At 46.8% G+C, this 16,705-nt stretch overlaps 1 protein-coding gene across 3 annotated transcripts in view; it reads left to right on the top strand.

Moving 5' to 3' along the window:
• Positions 1-16,705, top strand: part of LOC125446958 (excitatory amino acid transporter 2-like) — a 62,641-nt gene that overhangs the window by 32,397 nt on the left and 13,539 nt on the right. For 2 of the 3 annotated variants that reach the window (XM_048520981.2, XM_048520979.2), the window contains exons 5-9: positions 1,432-1,612; positions 4,440-4,566; positions 6,448-6,681; positions 7,635-7,829; positions 12,626-12,760. In XM_048520981.2, coding sequence (XP_048376938.2) covers positions 1,432-1,612; positions 4,440-4,566; positions 6,448-6,681; positions 7,635-7,829; positions 12,626-12,760 — 872 coding nt within the window. The remainder of the gene's footprint in view (positions 1-1,431; positions 1,613-4,439; positions 4,567-6,447; positions 6,682-7,634; positions 7,830-12,625; positions 12,761-16,705) is intronic. The other variant, XM_048520980.2, reaches the window with a different exon arrangement.

Genomic DNA, 16,705 nt, shown 5'->3' with positions numbered 1-16,705 from the left:
AGATCTGCGGGTGAGGGGTGGAGACCTATAGGTGAGGGATAAAGACCTGTAGGTGATGGGTGGAGTCCTGTAGGTGAGGGGTGAGGACTTGTAGGTGTGGGATGCAGATCCATGGGTGAGGGGTGGAGACCTGTAGGTGAGGGATAAAGACCTGTAGGTGATGGGTGAGGATCTGTAGGTGAGGGATGTAGATCTGTGGGTGAGGGGTGGAGACCTGTAGGTGATGGGTGGAGTCCTGTGATGGTCCAGGGTGGGTGTGAGTGTTAGTGACCTTTTGAAGTGGCCTCAGAACTGTTGTAAATTGATTGGAACTGCAGAACAGGCCGTAGCTGCCTCAGAGCTCACACACATTAAGAAAGCCCTGAATGATCTGTTAAGGAAATTTGTTGAGGGATATTTGCTGGGACACTGCGGAGTAATTCCCTGCTTTTTCTCAAATGCTGCAATTGAATCTCTTACATGTTGCTGACAGTAGCTTCAATCTGAAACCTCTCTCAGAGTTGTGCTGTGGCAGTTGGCCTACACTCTGTGCTCAACACTTTGGAGTGGGGTTGAGTCTGACATTACTCACTGAGCTACATTTTCCACTCGTAAATACTCTCGTGAGGTTTTAGAAAATTTCCATTGATCTATCCATAAGGAGAGTTACTGCTATTAGCGATAATGTCATGAACTTGTTCATCTAAAAGTCTAGGTTAATGCTGTGGATATGGAGGGTGTTTCATTCCATTGCAGCGGCTGGGGGAATACAACTTCATGCAGTGAGACAGTCTGCAATTGGAAACTAGTCCCAGTGATGCTGACCATGAAACCATTATCCATTATCAGAATGCCCTCCCTTAACCTTGCTACCACTCTCTCCACCCTGAGGCAGCTTTCTGGGTCCAGAGCTCACATGCGCCTTTCTCCACCTCTCTCTATTTCATTCCATCATTCTGTAAAAACTTTCCTATTTAAACTTGTTTCTCCTGATGTCTCATCATAGTGTCATCGAGAAAAGACAACAGCAATGCATCTTGGGATGATTTATTCTCTTAAAGGTACAATATGAATGCAAATTGTTGTAACTAAGATAAAGATAGATGTGCAGTGGGTTGATGGACAGATACCAGATGGATTGACAATACTATTAATTGTGATGTTGACTTTGAGAGTAGCACTATATCAACCTTATTGGTTGGTTATTGGCTAAACAAGGATGTGTGTTGTTATTTTCATTTACAGAATTCCTTCAAAGCACAATCAATTGGATTGGCCTACTTTCTCTGCACTGTTGCTAGGGTTACCATTTTAAATTCAGGTCCCTGAATAGATTAAACAATCCCAGTATGTGTCTGTTGTCAATGTCATGTTTCTAATGGAATAAAACAAGTGCAGTTATTGGAAAATGTTGCAGTACATTTTACTAACTGGATTGATTTGGTCAATTAGGTGCAGACGGTATCAAAGAAGGTTCTAGTCTCTCTCCCTGATGACATCAAGTCGGACAACTCAACCCAAGCGGTCACATCGAATGCTTCCTTCCCAAATGGGACCCTTCCTGCTGCCAATGCCCGGCAGATCTTCATAACGAAGAAACAATTGGAGCTCAAATGGGGAATGAATGTTCTAGGTAAGAAGCACAGCTCTCTTACTCAATAGCTTTATTAATTTCACACTATGGTTCTGTGGAAGAGGGGCGCGATGTTGGATGTTTTTCTGGGTGGGCAGATTCCTCACAGTTGATGAAGATAAGATGTTGCCAAAGACGTGGCCAATGCTTGAGCAGAACAAGACGCTTGACATTGAATTTTGTGTCAAATATCGAAGGACACAATGGGGGCTGTAACCTGGGACCACAACCAACCTTTCTCTTTCTAGTTGTCTTGCTGCTGCTAGACCTCCCAAGGTACATTAGCATGGCAGCTGCTTTGAGAGGGGGATTGGTGTTTACAGAGGAAATGTTGGTCACTAGCTGAATAGGTGAATGGTTAAGAATGCCAGTGGGATGGAAGGATGGAGAAAAATGCTAGCATTCCTTTTCTGAGGAAACTGCAACATGTAAAATATGACATAACCAGAAAAATCCCCACAATGCAGAAACAGGCCATTTGGCCCATTGCAAGCACACAACCCCCTGAAGAACATCCCGCCCAGTTTCATCCCCCTACCCTATCCCTGTAACTCTACATTTCCCATGGCTAACCCACTTAGCCTACACACCTCTGGACATTATGGGGCAATTTACCATGAGCAATCCACCCTAAAATGCACATCTTTGGACTGTGTGAGAAAACCAGAGCACCCGAAGGAATCTCATGCAGGCACTTGAAGAATGTGCAAACTCCACACAGACTCTCGCCCGAGGGTAGAATTATACCTGGGCCCCGACACTGTGAGGCAGCAGTGCTAACCACTGAGCCACCGGGCTGGCCTTCAACTTGTTGTCCACTCCCAACTGAAAGCATTGAATTGAACTATCCTCTTGAACCCCTGCAATCCCAAAGATGTAGGTAGCCCCTCAGTGCTGTTCAGGAGGGAATGTTCTAAACCTTCCAGTGTTGTGTGTGGTGGGACCACTCTAGCCTACACCTTGAAGACCAGAAGACATGGGAGCAGAAGCCCAATTCAACTCAACCATTCAAGAGGTGGAGGGGTGGCATTGTTAGTCAAGGACTGTATTATGGTGGCAGAAAGGACTTTTGATGAGGACTCGTCTCTTGAGGTTATTGTTGGAGAGATTGAGTTTCGGAGGTATGAGGTCATGTTGCAGCTGTATAAAACTCTGGTGCAGCCGCACTTGGAGTATTGCGTACAGTTCTGTTCGCCACATTATAGGAAGGATGTGGAAGCATTAGAAAGGGTGCAGAGGGGATATACCAGGATATTGCCTGGTATGGAGGGAAGGCCTTATGTGGAAGGGTTGAGAGACTTGAGGCTGTTTTCGTTAGAGAGAAGAAGGTTAAGAGGTGACTTTATAGAGACACACAAGATGGTCAGAGGATTAGATAGGGTGGACAGTGAGAGCCTTTTTCCTTGGATAGTGATGGCTAGCACAAGGGGACATAACTTTAAATTGAGGGGTGATAGATATAGGTCAGAGGTCAGAGGTAGGTTCTTTACTCAGAGAGTAGTAAGGGTGTGGAATGCCCTGCCGGCAACAGTAGTAGACTCGCCAGCTTTAAGGGCATTTAAATGGTCATTGGAAAATATATGGATGATAATGGAATAGTGTAGGTTAGATGGGCTTCAGATTGGTTTCACAGGTCGGCGCAACATCGAGGGTCGAAAAGCCTGTACTGCACTGTAATGTTTTCTGTTCAATGAGATAGGGGATGATCTGAAGACACTCAGCTCCACTTTTCTGCCTTTACCCCGTTGATTCCTTTAATGATTAAAAACTTGTCTATCTCAGCCTTCAGGATACTTCTTGACCCAGCCCCTACAGCCTTCTGCAGTAAAGAATTACTCAGATTTACTAACCAACAATTTTAAAAATCCTCTTTATTGCTGCCTTAAATGGATGACCCCTTACACTAAGATTATGCCTTCTGTTTCTTGGACTGTCTCACTAGCTTTCCTCATCTATCCTGTCAAACACCCTCAGGATTTTACATGTGCCACCTCTCTCATACTTCTAAACTCCAACAAGCACAATCCCAATCTATTCAACTTCTCCTGATAAGACAGTCCCTCCATGTGTGAAATCAGCCTGGTGAACCTTCTCCAGGCTGCCAACATTACTATAAAATGTAATCCTCACTTCAGAATTCAATTACAGCCAATTCATGGCAGTGAGATATCTTAAATAACAGTGCGTTAGCTGCAATGTAATGCCTAGAGGATGTTACTGTTCAAAGATACTATGAGCAGTCATTTTCAGGTTAAGGGTTCCTTCAGTTCCTAGGCTTCACACTTTATGGAGGGTATGAGGGCTCCCAAGAGGAAGTGGAAGAGGTTTATGCAAATAGTTTGAGGGACGAGGGCTTTTAGCTGCACAGTTGGGACGGAGACTCAGTGGTTAGCACTGCAGCCTCACAGCGCCAGGGATCCAGGCTCAATTCCACCCCTGGGCGACTGTCTGTGTTTGCACATTTGTCCCGTGTCTGCGTGGGTTTCCTCCAGGTGCTCCAGTTTCCTCCCACAGTCCAAAGATGTGCAGCTTAGGGTGGATTGGTCATGCTAAATTGCTAAATAGAGTGCAGGCATGTGCAGGCTGGGTGGTTTAACTGTGGGAAATGCTGGGTTACAGAAATGGAGTGGGTCTGCATGAGCTGCTCTTTGGAGGTCTGGTGCGCACTCAGTGGGCCGAATGGCCTGCTTGCACAATGTAGGGACTTTATGATTCAATGTCTTGTGCAACCCTTTACCTATGTTCTTTCTGTATTTGTAGACCATACGACTCTCTATATTTAAAACAATAGTTTGACTTTGTCATTAAATTTCCGTTTGTCCCCTAGGACTGATTGGATTCTTCATTGCGTTTGGGATATCCATGGGGAAGATGGGCGAAAGGGCACATATCATGGCTGAGTTCTTCAACGTCCTCAATGAAATCATCATGAAGCTGGTTTCAATGATCATGTGGTAAGTGTGATTTCTTCAACAAGGGGCACCTAGCCTGGCGAGCCTATGGGGACTCACTGAATGAGGCACAGATAAACTTTGTGGGGTTTTGGAGGGGAGAGTTACTTTGTTGCTGGCACAGTGTGACAGGGAACATGATTATTGAAAGCGCACAGGATACCCAGGCTTTATAAAAGCATAGCTTCTAAAACCAGGACAGATGTGGCAAACATTTTGGGCAGCCTCAACTGGCGTACTGTGCCCAGTATGGGCATCAAACTTAAAACAGGCCTTAGAGATGGTGCACTAAAGATTCGCAAGAACTCACAATTTCAATTGCCTGGATCTGTTGGTGAAGCTGGGACCTTTATAGCTGGAGGACTGGAGTATATAAAGGCACAGATGCTATGCTGCTGTTATGGAAAACCCTGGCGAGACCCGACTTGGAGTATGATGAGTGGATCTGGGCACCACTCCTTAGGAATATCATATTGGCCCTGGAGGGAGTACAATATAGGTAACAAAAACTGATACCTGGACTTTAGGGTTAAGTTATGTAAATTGGTTGAGGGACGTTCTGATTGACGTCTTGAAGATACTAACAGGAAAAGTCAGGGTAGATAAAGACAAATTATTTCCACTGGTTGGGGATTCTAGAACGAGGGGGAATAATCTGAGAATTAGGGCCAGATTGTTCAGGGAAGATGTCAGGAAGCATTTCAATGCAAAAAGGGTGGTCGATGTTTTGAACTCTCTTCCACAAATGACAGGATGAAGTGGATGAGTTATTAGCTTTAAATCTGAGATAGGTCATTTTATGTTCAGGGCGTTGGAAGATATGGGCCACTGCCAGGAATAGGGAGCTAGGCTACAGATCAGCCATGAACTCGTTGAATGGTGGAACAGGCTCAAGGGGCTGAATGGCCAACTGCTACATTCTGCTCGTGATGAGAATGTTGATTGCAGATTTGATCGAGGTATTTAAAGTCAGGAGGCTCTGGGTGGAGCAGATACAGAGACACTGTTGCCACTGATGAAAGAATTGAGAGGCATGGATTTAAGGTTGGCTAGAGAAGCAATGGTGACATGAGGCAAGACATTTTTACACAGCGAGTCATCAGGAATTCAACCGCACGGTCTGAGATTGAGGTAGAGGCAGAATCGATCAGGACTTTCAAAAGGGAACTGGACAATTATCCAAAGGGAGAAGATTTGAAGGGAAAGGCCAGGGGGTGTGGGACTAACAGAGAGGCACTCAGGGAGAATGTGTACGCACACGCCGATTTGAATGACCTCCTTCTGTGTTGGACCTGTCCCATGACTGACCATTTCTATTAGGCATGTACCAATCTCAGGCCAGCTCAATGTGCTTTAGAGCCAGGGATGTACCGATGGAGTGTCAGTCACTGTTATAATGTGGGAAGCTCAGCAGGAAATGGGGACCTAACCTCTTCTGGTTTTAATGATGTTGGTAAAGGGATAAATATTGGATACGAAGCACAGCATGTCCTGCTCCTTGGAACATTGCAAAGGGATCTTTGAAGTCTGCCTTAGGTGGGACCTTGATTTGAAGTCTCAGTGCAAAGGTGTTACCTCTAACAGCGTAACCCTTCCTCAGCCCTGCACTGATAGTATCTGCCGAAATGACATGATCCAATCTCCGCATTGAGGCTTTAACCCAAAAACCCAATGCGTTAGAGGTGAGAGGGTGAGGGAGTTGCCCTGCGGACGGAGATAGTGGGTCCTTGGTTACCATGATGAAACTTCACCATTAGCAAAGGAAGCCTCAGGAATCCTGCTGGGATCTCTTACCGTCCCTATAACCATCCTTACTCACCTGGTTTCAGGCCCTACTGATGGGCAGAGAGCATGCTGATCTGCATATATGTGTTGTGCTGGCAGGTACTCTCCGTTGGGAATTGCCTCCCTGATCTGTGGGAAAATCGCAGCCATCAAGGACCTGGAGGTGGTCGCCCAGCAGCTCGGCATGTACATGGTGACAGTGATGGTGGGCCTTGTTATTCATGGCGCCCTCATTCTCCCCGCCATCTATCTCCTCATCACCAAGAAGAACCCACTCACCTTCTACGGTGGGATATTTCAGGCTTGGATCACAGCTCTCGGCACTGCCTCAAGGTAGGGTCCACCTCTTCTGGCTGCCCACTCGGTCCAAGGGCAGGACAGTCTGATGGCTCATTGCAAGTGGCAACCACGTTGGATTAGTCCTGTGTGTTTGATGGGGGACAGTGTAGAGGGAGCTTTACTCTGTATCTAAACCCATGCTGTCCCTGCCCTGTGGGGGGAATGGAATGGTGTTTGATAGGGGGACAGTGTACAGGGAGCTTTACTCTGTATCTACCCCCATGCTATCCTTATCCTGTAGGGGGGTTGTTCATTTTTAATGGGGGGTCAGTGTCGAGGGAAGCTTTACTCTGTTTCTAACTCTGTGCTATCCTAATCCTTTAAGGGTGGGTCGTAGTGTTTGATGGGGGGGCAGTGTAGAGGAAGCTTTACTCTGTATCTAGCCCCATGCTATCCTTATCGTGTTTGGGGGATTGGTGTTTGATGGGGGGCAGTGTAGAGGCAGCTTTACGCTGTATCTAACCCCGTGCTATCCTTGTTGTGTTAGGGGTGGGAGGTGTGGTGTTTGGGGGAGCGGGTACAGTGTAGAGAGAGCTTTACTCTGTATCTAAGCCCGTGCTATCCCTATTCTGTTAGGAGGGAGGGTGGTGTTTGATGGGGTGAGTGTAAAGGAGGCTTTACTCAGTATCTAAGCCTGTGCTATCCTTATTCTGTTAGGAGGGAGGGTGGTGTTTGATGGGGTGAGTGTAAAGGAGGCTTTACTCAGTATCTAACCCCGTGTTATCCTTATTCTGTGTGGGTGGGGGGGGGTGGTGCGAGGAGGTGTGGCGTTTGATGAGAGGGACAGTGTGGAGGGAGCTTTATTCTGTATCTAAGCCTGTGCTATCCTTATCCTGTGGGGGGCGGGGTGTTGGTGTTTGATGGGAGGTCATTGTAGAGGGAGCTTTACTCTGTTGCTGATCTCTCCAGCAACGCTGACTGGGCCCTTGCGTCTCTCTTTGATACAGTGCAGGAACTCTACCGGTGACCTTTCGCTGTCTCGAAGAAAACCTGCATATCGACAAACGGGTGACTCGGTTTGTGTTGCCGATTGGTGCTACCATAAACATGGATGGGACGGCATTATATGAAGCGGTGGCGGCCATCTTTATCGCCCAGATGAATGGGATCACGCTGGACCCTGGGCAGATAATTACAGTCAGGTAGCTGGTCCCCTCGATGGTTATTGGCCATCCCAATGGATACCGTGTCCTACATCGCCTGTGTGTCTTAGTCCTGGGTGTGATAACGTCACTCCAAAGACCTGTCCAATGCTCTGGGTTCAAATCCAGCTGGTGAAATTTAATTTTAATTATAAATGTGAACCTTGAACCTAATAGCAATAGTGGCGTAAAAAACAAAGTTGCTGGAAAGGCTCAGCTGGTCTGGCAGCATCTGTGGAGGAGAAAACAGAGTTAACATTTCGGGTCCATTGACCCTTCCGCAGAACTGATGGTGGATGGGAAAACGTCGGTTTGTATGCAGAAAATAGGTAGGTGGGTGGGGCAGGGAGTAAATGATAGGATAGAGCCCAAGGAGAGAGAAAGACAGCTGGACAGACAAAAGAGTTGATAACGATCAGGCTGGGAGGGAGAATAGTTGTTACTGGGGACTACTAGTGACTAAGAACAAGGGGTGTGTAGGAGCAGACTGTGTGGTGTGTGGGATAGGGGGCTGGGACATGGGAGAGTTTAGGCCCTAGAATTATTCAACTCAATATGGAGTCCGGAGGGCTGTAGGTTCCCCAAGCGGAAAATGAGGTGTTCCTCCAGCTTGCTCTGGGCTTCATTGGAAGATTGTAGCAAGCCGGAGACAGACATGTTGGCCAGGGAGCAGGTGATGCACTGAAGTGGCATCAATTGTTTGGCTTGATTTCATAATTTAGAACTCTCCCGCCCATGACTCACCTTAATTTTAAGATCCGCTAATTGACCCTGGAATGATGGAGGGATTTGAACCTGATCCCTAGGCCTAGGCCTCAGGATTACAGATCCTGAGCTATTAACCCCAGCTCCTGGTGCTCTGGTGGGTACAGTGACACTGTTTGGTGGAAATACAGGGCAATAGTAACAGCTTAAATTTAGAAATAAGCCATTCAGGAGAGCGAGCAGTGGAGACAATGGCCTAGTGATATTGTGTCTGGACTGTTAACCTAGAGACTCAGATCGAATCCTAGCATTGCCAAATGGTTAAAATTGAAATTCAGTAAAAATCTGGAATTAACACTTTGATGAATTCGTTGCTGATTGTTGGGGGTAAATCCCATCTGGTTCACTAATGCCCTTTGGGGAAGGGAGCCGCTTTGCTTATCTGGTCTGGCCTAGATGTGAATCTTTTGACTCTTAACTGCCTGTTGGGCAATTAGGGATCGTCAATAAATGCTGACTTAGCCAGCAACACGCTCATCCTGCGCGTGCATCTCACCCAGTGGGTTTGGGAGTTTGCTCCACCTTAAAGGGCACTAGGTTTTGGAAGGAAATGTGATAGTGAATTGTAATTATTCAACATTCAGCTTGCAATAGTTTTGCTGGAAATACTGAAGTGGGAGTAGGCCATTCGGCCTGTCGAACCTGCTGCCCATTCAATATAAGCGTAGCTGGCACTCTACCCCAGTGCCACCCTCACAATCAGTCACCAACAACATTCTTTGACACCTTTAGCCTCTAGAAATCTGCAATGTATTCAGTGACAGGACCCCTACACCCATCCACAGTGGGACGTTACACAGGTTCACCGCTCTCTGACTAAGAAAGTTCTCCTCATCTGAAATGAGGATACACCTACGGTGTATCCTGAGACTGTGACCTTGTGCTGGACTCCGAGCAAGGGCAAACATCTGCCCAGCATGCTGTTCACCTAGCCCTATCCCAGATTTATATGATCCCCTCTCATTCTTATAAACTCCAGTCAATATAAGCCCATTGAGTCAGACAGTCATACAGCATGGAAACAGACCCTTTCAGTCCAACCAGCCTGTGCCAAACATCATCCCAAACTAAACTAGGCCCACGTGCCTGCACCTGACCCATATCCCTCCAAACCTTTTCTATTCATGTACTTATCCAAATGTCTTTTAGATGTTGTGTCTGAACCTGCATCCACCACCTCCTCTGGCAGTTCGTTCCACACACGGCCCATTCTCTGTGTCAAAAATTTGCCCCTCATCCTTTTCAAATGTTTTGCCTCTCACCTGAAAAATATACCCTCCTAGTTTTGAACTCTCCCACTTGAAGGGAAAGACATTTCCCATTCACCTATCTATGCCCCTCATGATTTTATAAACCTCAATAAGGTCACCGCACAACTTTGTACGCTCCAGTGAAAAAAGCCCCAGTCTTTCCATGTTTGTATCTCAAACCCTTCAGTCCTGCCAACATCCTGATAAATCTCTTCTGAACCCTCTGCAATGTAATAATATCCTACCAATAGCCGGGCGGCCAGAACTGCACACAGTATTATAGAAAAGGCTTCACCAATGCTCTGTACAATCTCAACATTATGCCCCAATTCCTATATTCAAATGTTTGAGCAATGAAGGCAAACATGCTAAATGGCTCCTTGACCACCCCGTCTACATGCGATGCAAGTTTCAAAGAATTATGCATCTGAACCTCTAGGTCTCTCTGTTCAACCCAAATAGAACAAAGAACTCTGAATGCTGAAAATCGGAAATACAACTAGAGGCTGCTGGAGAAACAGAGTTGATTTATCTGAAGAAGGGCCATTGGATGAATTGTTAACTCTGTTTCTCTCTCCACAGATGCCGCCAGACCTGCTGAGTTTCTCCAGCAATCTCTGTTTTTCTTCCAGTAAACCCAAACTCTCTTCACATGACAAAGCTACCATCTCAAAGGTCTCAATAAGAACTTTAAGATCTAGGAAGCAAAGGTCAGGATTTGAGGTGCAACTCTGGCTTGATCTAAATAAATGGTAGGAAGAGTTAGAGGGGCTGAGCGGTCTACTCTTGTTTCTCAGATGCCTGGGACACTCCAGGATCTCCATTGAAAGGCTTTGATTTGTTTTTCAGCTTGTTCTAAGGCTGACCAGTGGTTTCATAAGCTTAGACATTCCAGATTAGAAAGATAATTGACCATGTAGGGGACTTTGTCACCAAACCACTAGTGTTCCATTTGGAAAATCATCACTTAAAAGGTTTTCTTTAATGTTTTGCTTGTTCTGGTTACAGGAGCAGGTCAGAGGCTGGGAATCATGGCCTGTAACTCCCCAAAGCCCGTCCACCATCTACAAGGCACATGTCAGGTGTGTGATGGAATACCCCCACACCCCAACCCCAACCCTCAACCAAACTTGTCTGGTACTTGCAGTTCCAATAACACTCAAGGAGCTTGATACCACGCAGGACCAAGCAGCCCAGTTGATCAGCACCACATCCACCCCATCGGCCTCTGCGGCAGCTTGCACACAACATATGAAAGATGCGATGCTCCCACAGAGGAATATCCTGTCCATATTCATTCAACTAGAATTGTTGGAGGTGTATGGTTTCCCATCAAGTCCCACTTCACGAGACGTGGGCACAGTCTGTAGTGATGAGGAGAGAATGGATGATCTTTTGCTATTGAAAAATAGTGCTGGAGAAAATCTGCAGGTCTGGCAGCACAGCAAGAGAGAGAAACAGAGTTAATGTCTCAAGCCCAGCAAAAGCTCAGTTCCACAGAAGAATCACACGAGACTCTAAACATTAGCTCTGATTCAGCAGAATCCCCTACAGTGTAGACAGAAACTTATTTGGTCCATCAAATCTGCACTAACCCTCCAAAGACCATCCAACTTTATCCCAGCATTTACCATAGCAAATCCGCTTAACATGGGCGATCCTTCATACGACAAGCAATTCAGCATGACCAATCCATCTAAACTTCACATCCCTAGTCACTACAGGCAACTTAGCACATTCGAACCACCTAACCTGCCCATCCCTGGGCACTATGGGACGATTTAACATGGCCAATCCACCCGAACCTGCCCATCCCTGGACACTATGGGACAATTTAGCATGGCCAATCCACCCTAACCTACCCATCCCTGGGCATTATGGGTAATTCAGCACGGCCACTCCACCCTCAACTGCCCATCCCTGGACACTATGGGACAATTTAGCATGGCCAATCCACCCTAACCTGCCCATCCCTGGGCATTATGGGCAATTTAGCACTGCCACTCCACCCTAACCTGCCCATCCCTGGACACTACGGGACAATTTAGCATGGCCAATCCACCATAACCTGTACATCCCTGGGCACTATGGGACAATTTAGCACGGCCAATCCACCCTAACCTGCCCATCTATGGACCGTGGGAGAAAACTGGCATAGAATTCCGTGCTGTCTGTTCAGTAATCTCAATCTCATTGCCTGACTCTATCTCCAGAGCCCTGCTCACTGTAGTGATTGTAACCAGGTCAGTCAGGTGGACCTCATAAATCTGAGCCCCCTGATTGGGGCTGTGCACCTAGTCCAATCAGGGAGCCTTGGCTGACAGAGGAAAGACACACTGACTTGGGGAGAAAGTGCAAGCTTCCCATAGACAGTCGCCTGAGGACAGAATCAAACCCAGGTCCCTGGCACTGAGGGCCAGCAGTGCTAATCACTGAGCCACCATGCTACCAGACTCGCTGAGCTTCTAGAGCACCTTGTGCTTTGTGTTTCAGATTTCTTTGCACAGCGGTGCCGGCAGTGGTAGTGGAGTCAGATACATTCAGGACATTTAAGTGATTCTTGGATAGGCACATGGAGGATAGTATAATGTAGGGTATGCAGGATAGATTGATCTTAGTAGGATAATAGGTCAGCATAACATTGTGGGCCAAAGGGCCTGTACTGTGCTGTAATGTTCCGTGTTCTAAGTTCTAACCCCCGCCCGTGTAGTGCTGCATTTCACCGAATCCTTCTGTGCTTGCTTTGGAAAGGTAATTTCCTGCATTTCTCTCCCTCGCCAGCCTGACTGCCACTCTGGCAAGCGTTGGAGCAGCCAGTATTCCCAGCGCTGGTCTCGTCACAATGCTGCTGATCCTGACCGCCGTGGGTCTTCCAACTGAGGACGTCAGCTTGCTCATTGCTGTTGATTGGCTCCTGTGAGTAAGCCACAGCTTTGGGGAGGGGTGGGGCGTGGGGGAGGGGTGTGCGGGCTGGCAAAGGGCGTTTTGAGCTAGACGTGAAAAACGGCGGACCCGGAGAAGGGCACAACAGGACGTGGCAGCTAATGCACAGCGCCACGCGTGATTTCCTGGTTCTAGTTAATCCAGTGGCTCTGGCTGGGGTGGGGCGAGGCACATGTGGGATCATACCCCAGCTGTAGAAGTGGGTGGAATGTAAATTTAATTCATTGAAGGCCAATTTCAGTCATTGCGGAATATATGTGTTTGATCGCCATAAAAATCCATCAGGTCTGCGAATGTTCCGCAGGGAAGGGAATCTGCTGACCTTACTTGGCCTAGATTACATGTGACTCCAGGCCCCCTGCATTGTGAATGGCTCTTAACTGCCCTCTGAATGGGTCGAGCGATGGCTCTGAAGGTGTTGTTCAGGAATGACTGAGTTTGAGTAAAAGTGAACAGGAATTGCTCTTTTTACAGAGTTGTGGGGAAGTGGTATAATTTGAGCAGGACTGCATTTACGGCTCACAGTCATCGTCTCATCAGCAAATACAGAAATCCTCACTCCACCTGCCCTATCAACTCCTTACGTATTAGCATCAGAGAATGGTTACAGCACTGAAAGAGGCCACTCAGTTCATCATTCTGTGCTAGGTGGCATGGTGGTTAGCACCGCTGCCTCACAGCCTCAGCGACCCAAGTTCGATGCAGCTTCAGGTGACTGTCTGTGTGGAGTTTGCACATTCTTCCTGTATCTGTGTGAGTTTCCTCCCGCAGTCCAAAGATGTGCATGCTGATTGGACAAAAGATTGGCTATGCTACATTGCCCGTAGTGTTCACGAATGTGTAGGCTGGTTGGGTTAATCGTGGGGAATGCGGGGTTAGGGGATTGGGGCTGGGTCTGGGTGAGAAGCTCTTCAGAGGGTTAGTGTGAGCTGAATGGGCTCCTTCCACACCGTACAGATTCGATGTCATGCTACTCTCTGCAAGAGAAATTCTTACCATGTAACCAACTGTTCTAATTTTCAGGTAATGATTCAATTCCTTTTAAAATGCCCACTGAATTGGCTTTTATCGCACTCTGAGAAAGTGCATTCCAAATTGTAATTATTTGCTGCATAAATGGAGAGAGTTCAATGGAGAGTGTAGGACAGTATGCCAGGAGCAGCACCACACATACCTGATGATGATGTATCAACCTGGTGAAGACACCAAACAGGATGACTCGCACACAAAACAGCGATAGCAGCAAATGATAGACAGAGCTAAGTGATCCCACAACCAATGGATCAGATATAAGCTCTGCAGTCCTGCCACATCATGCTGTGAATGGTGGTGGACAATTAAACAACTCACTGGAGGAGAAGGTTCCACAAATATCCCCATCTTCGGTGATGGAAGAGCCCAGCACATCAGTGCAAAAGCTAAGGCTGAAGCATTTGCAGCAATCTTCAGCCAAAAGTGCTGAGCGGGTGATTCATCTTGGCCTCCTCCAGAGTCCCCAGCATCACAGATACCAGTCTTCAGCCAATTCAATTCACTCCACGTGATATCAAGAAACGGTTGGAGACACTGGATACTGCAAAGGCTATGGGTCCTGACAACATTCTGGCAATAATACTTGTGCTCCAGAACTTGCTGCTCCCCTAACCAAGATGTTCCAGTACTTACAACACTGGTAATTAACCGACAATGTGGAAAATTACCCAAGTATGTCCTGTACATAAAAAGCAGGACAAATCCAAACCAGCCAATTACTGCCCCATTAACCTCCTCTCGATCATCAGTAAAGTGATGGAAGGTGTCAGTGATAGTGCTATCAAGCAACACCTGCTTAGCAATAACTACCTTCAGCTGCTTCATCAATGACTTTCCCTCCATCATAAGGTCAGAAGTGGGGACCTTCGCCAATGATTGCACAATGACTTGCACCATTTGTAACTCCTCAGATACTGGAACAGTCCATGTTCACAAGCAACGAGACCTGGGCAATATCCAGGCTTGGGCTGACAAGTGGCAAATGACATTCATGCCACACAAATGCCAGGCTATGGCCATCACCAATAGGAGACAATCCAACCACTGCCCCTTGGCATTCAATAGTGTTACCATCATTGAATCCCCCACTATCAACATCCTGGGGGTAACCATTGACCAGAAACTCAACTGGACTCACCACATTAACACAGTGGCTACAAGAGCAGGCCAGAAGCTAGGAATACTGCAGTGAGTAACTCACCTCCTGACTCCTCAAAGCCTGCCCACCATCCACAAGGCACAAGTCAGGAGTGTGAGACAATATTCCCCACTTGCCTGGATGGGTGCAGCTCCAATAACACTCAAGAAGTTTGACACCATCCAGGACAAAGCAGCCGCTTGATTGGCACCTCATCCACAAGGCATCTGCTCCCTCCACCACTGACACCCAGTAGCAGCAGTGTGTACTATCAACAAGATGCACTGCAGAAATTCACCAAAGAACCTCAGGCAACACCTTCCAAACACACAACCATCTAGAAGGACAAGGGCATCAGATACACGGGAACAGTACCACTTCCGAGATCCCCTCCAAGCTACCTGCCTTCCTTACTTGGAAATATTTCGCTGCTCCTTCACTGTCACTGGGTAAAGATCATGGAGTTCGCTGTCTAACGGCATTGTGGATCAACCCACAGGAGGTGGACTGCAGTCGTTCAAGAAGGCAGCTCACCCCACCTTCTCAAGGGGCAACTAGGGACAGGCAATAAATTCTGGGCCCAGCCATCAACACCCACGTCCCACAAATGAGCAGAAAAAAGGGAATTGAGGTTTTATTGGTGTCATCTCTAGTCTGTTTGCCTGTCACCTTAAATTGATCTTCCCCTGGCTGCTAATGCTTCCTCTAATGGCATGTTTCTCCCACTCTCTTTTAAATATGTTTTAAACACGTCTACCAAACACTCTAATTGGTCACTCCTCAGCATTCTCTTTTATTAGAAACAAGTGACACAGCCAATCAGACACCCGGATTCTACAGGCAGGAATAGGCCATTTGGCCCATCAAGCCCGCTCTATCATTCAACACAACCATGTCCGATCCTCTATCTCAACGGCACATGATTGCCCTCTCCCTATACACCTCAACATCTTTAGCCTCCAGAAGGCTATCTGTTTCGTTCTGAAATATATTCTGTGGCTTTGCTTCCACAGTCTTCTGTGGTGCAGAATTCCACAGGTTGCTCAACCTCTGAGTAAATAAATCTGTCCTAAATGACCTTCCCTCTGTCTTGAGACTGTGGCCCCTGGTCCTAGACTCTTCAACCAGGGTAAACAACCTCCCTGCATCTACTCTATCGAGCCCTGTTAGAATTTTATACGTTTTGTTGTGAAGTTGGGTAGAGTACTTATGGATTGGAAAGCAGGCATTTGAATTTGGTGTTTGTAAAATGATAAGGGGGAAAGCATTGCATGGTCCCTTTAAAAGATTATGTGCTTTTTCTATGCTTAGAGATTTAAAGCTTAAAAGTTTACACGTACATAGAGAGCATCTGAATTGAAACATTTGTATTGAAAAGAAATATAGTTAGCACACCAAGAAGCTGTTTTTACCAAGACAACAGACTTTTGAATTGAGCCAACTAATTTGAATCATGTACTTAGGTACCAAAAACCTTTGGACCCAGGCCCGAAATGTCAGCTTTTGTGCTCCTGAGATGCTGCTTGGCCTGCTGTGTTCATTCAGCTTCACACCTTGTTATCTCGGATTCTCCAGCATCTGCAGTTCCCATTATCTCTGATACAAATTTAAGTCTGATGGTTTTGACAACATAGGACCAATCCTATTGTAAGAAAGATTGATACATCATCAAGGGTATAAAAAGAAGTAGACAGTTGGACAAAGGCCCAGAGCTAGCTGCCATCCACAAGAGCTAACAGCCCTCAGCT

Source organism: Stegostoma tigrinum, chromosome 38 (assembly GCF_030684315.1).
Source record: "Stegostoma tigrinum isolate sSteTig4 chromosome 38, sSteTig4.hap1, whole genome shotgun sequence".
NCBI lineage: Eukaryota > Metazoa > Chordata > Chondrichthyes > Orectolobiformes > Stegostomatidae > Stegostoma > Stegostoma tigrinum.
The sequence above is the reverse complement of the archived record's forward strand: the minus strand, read 5'-3'. Positions and strand labels throughout refer to the sequence as shown.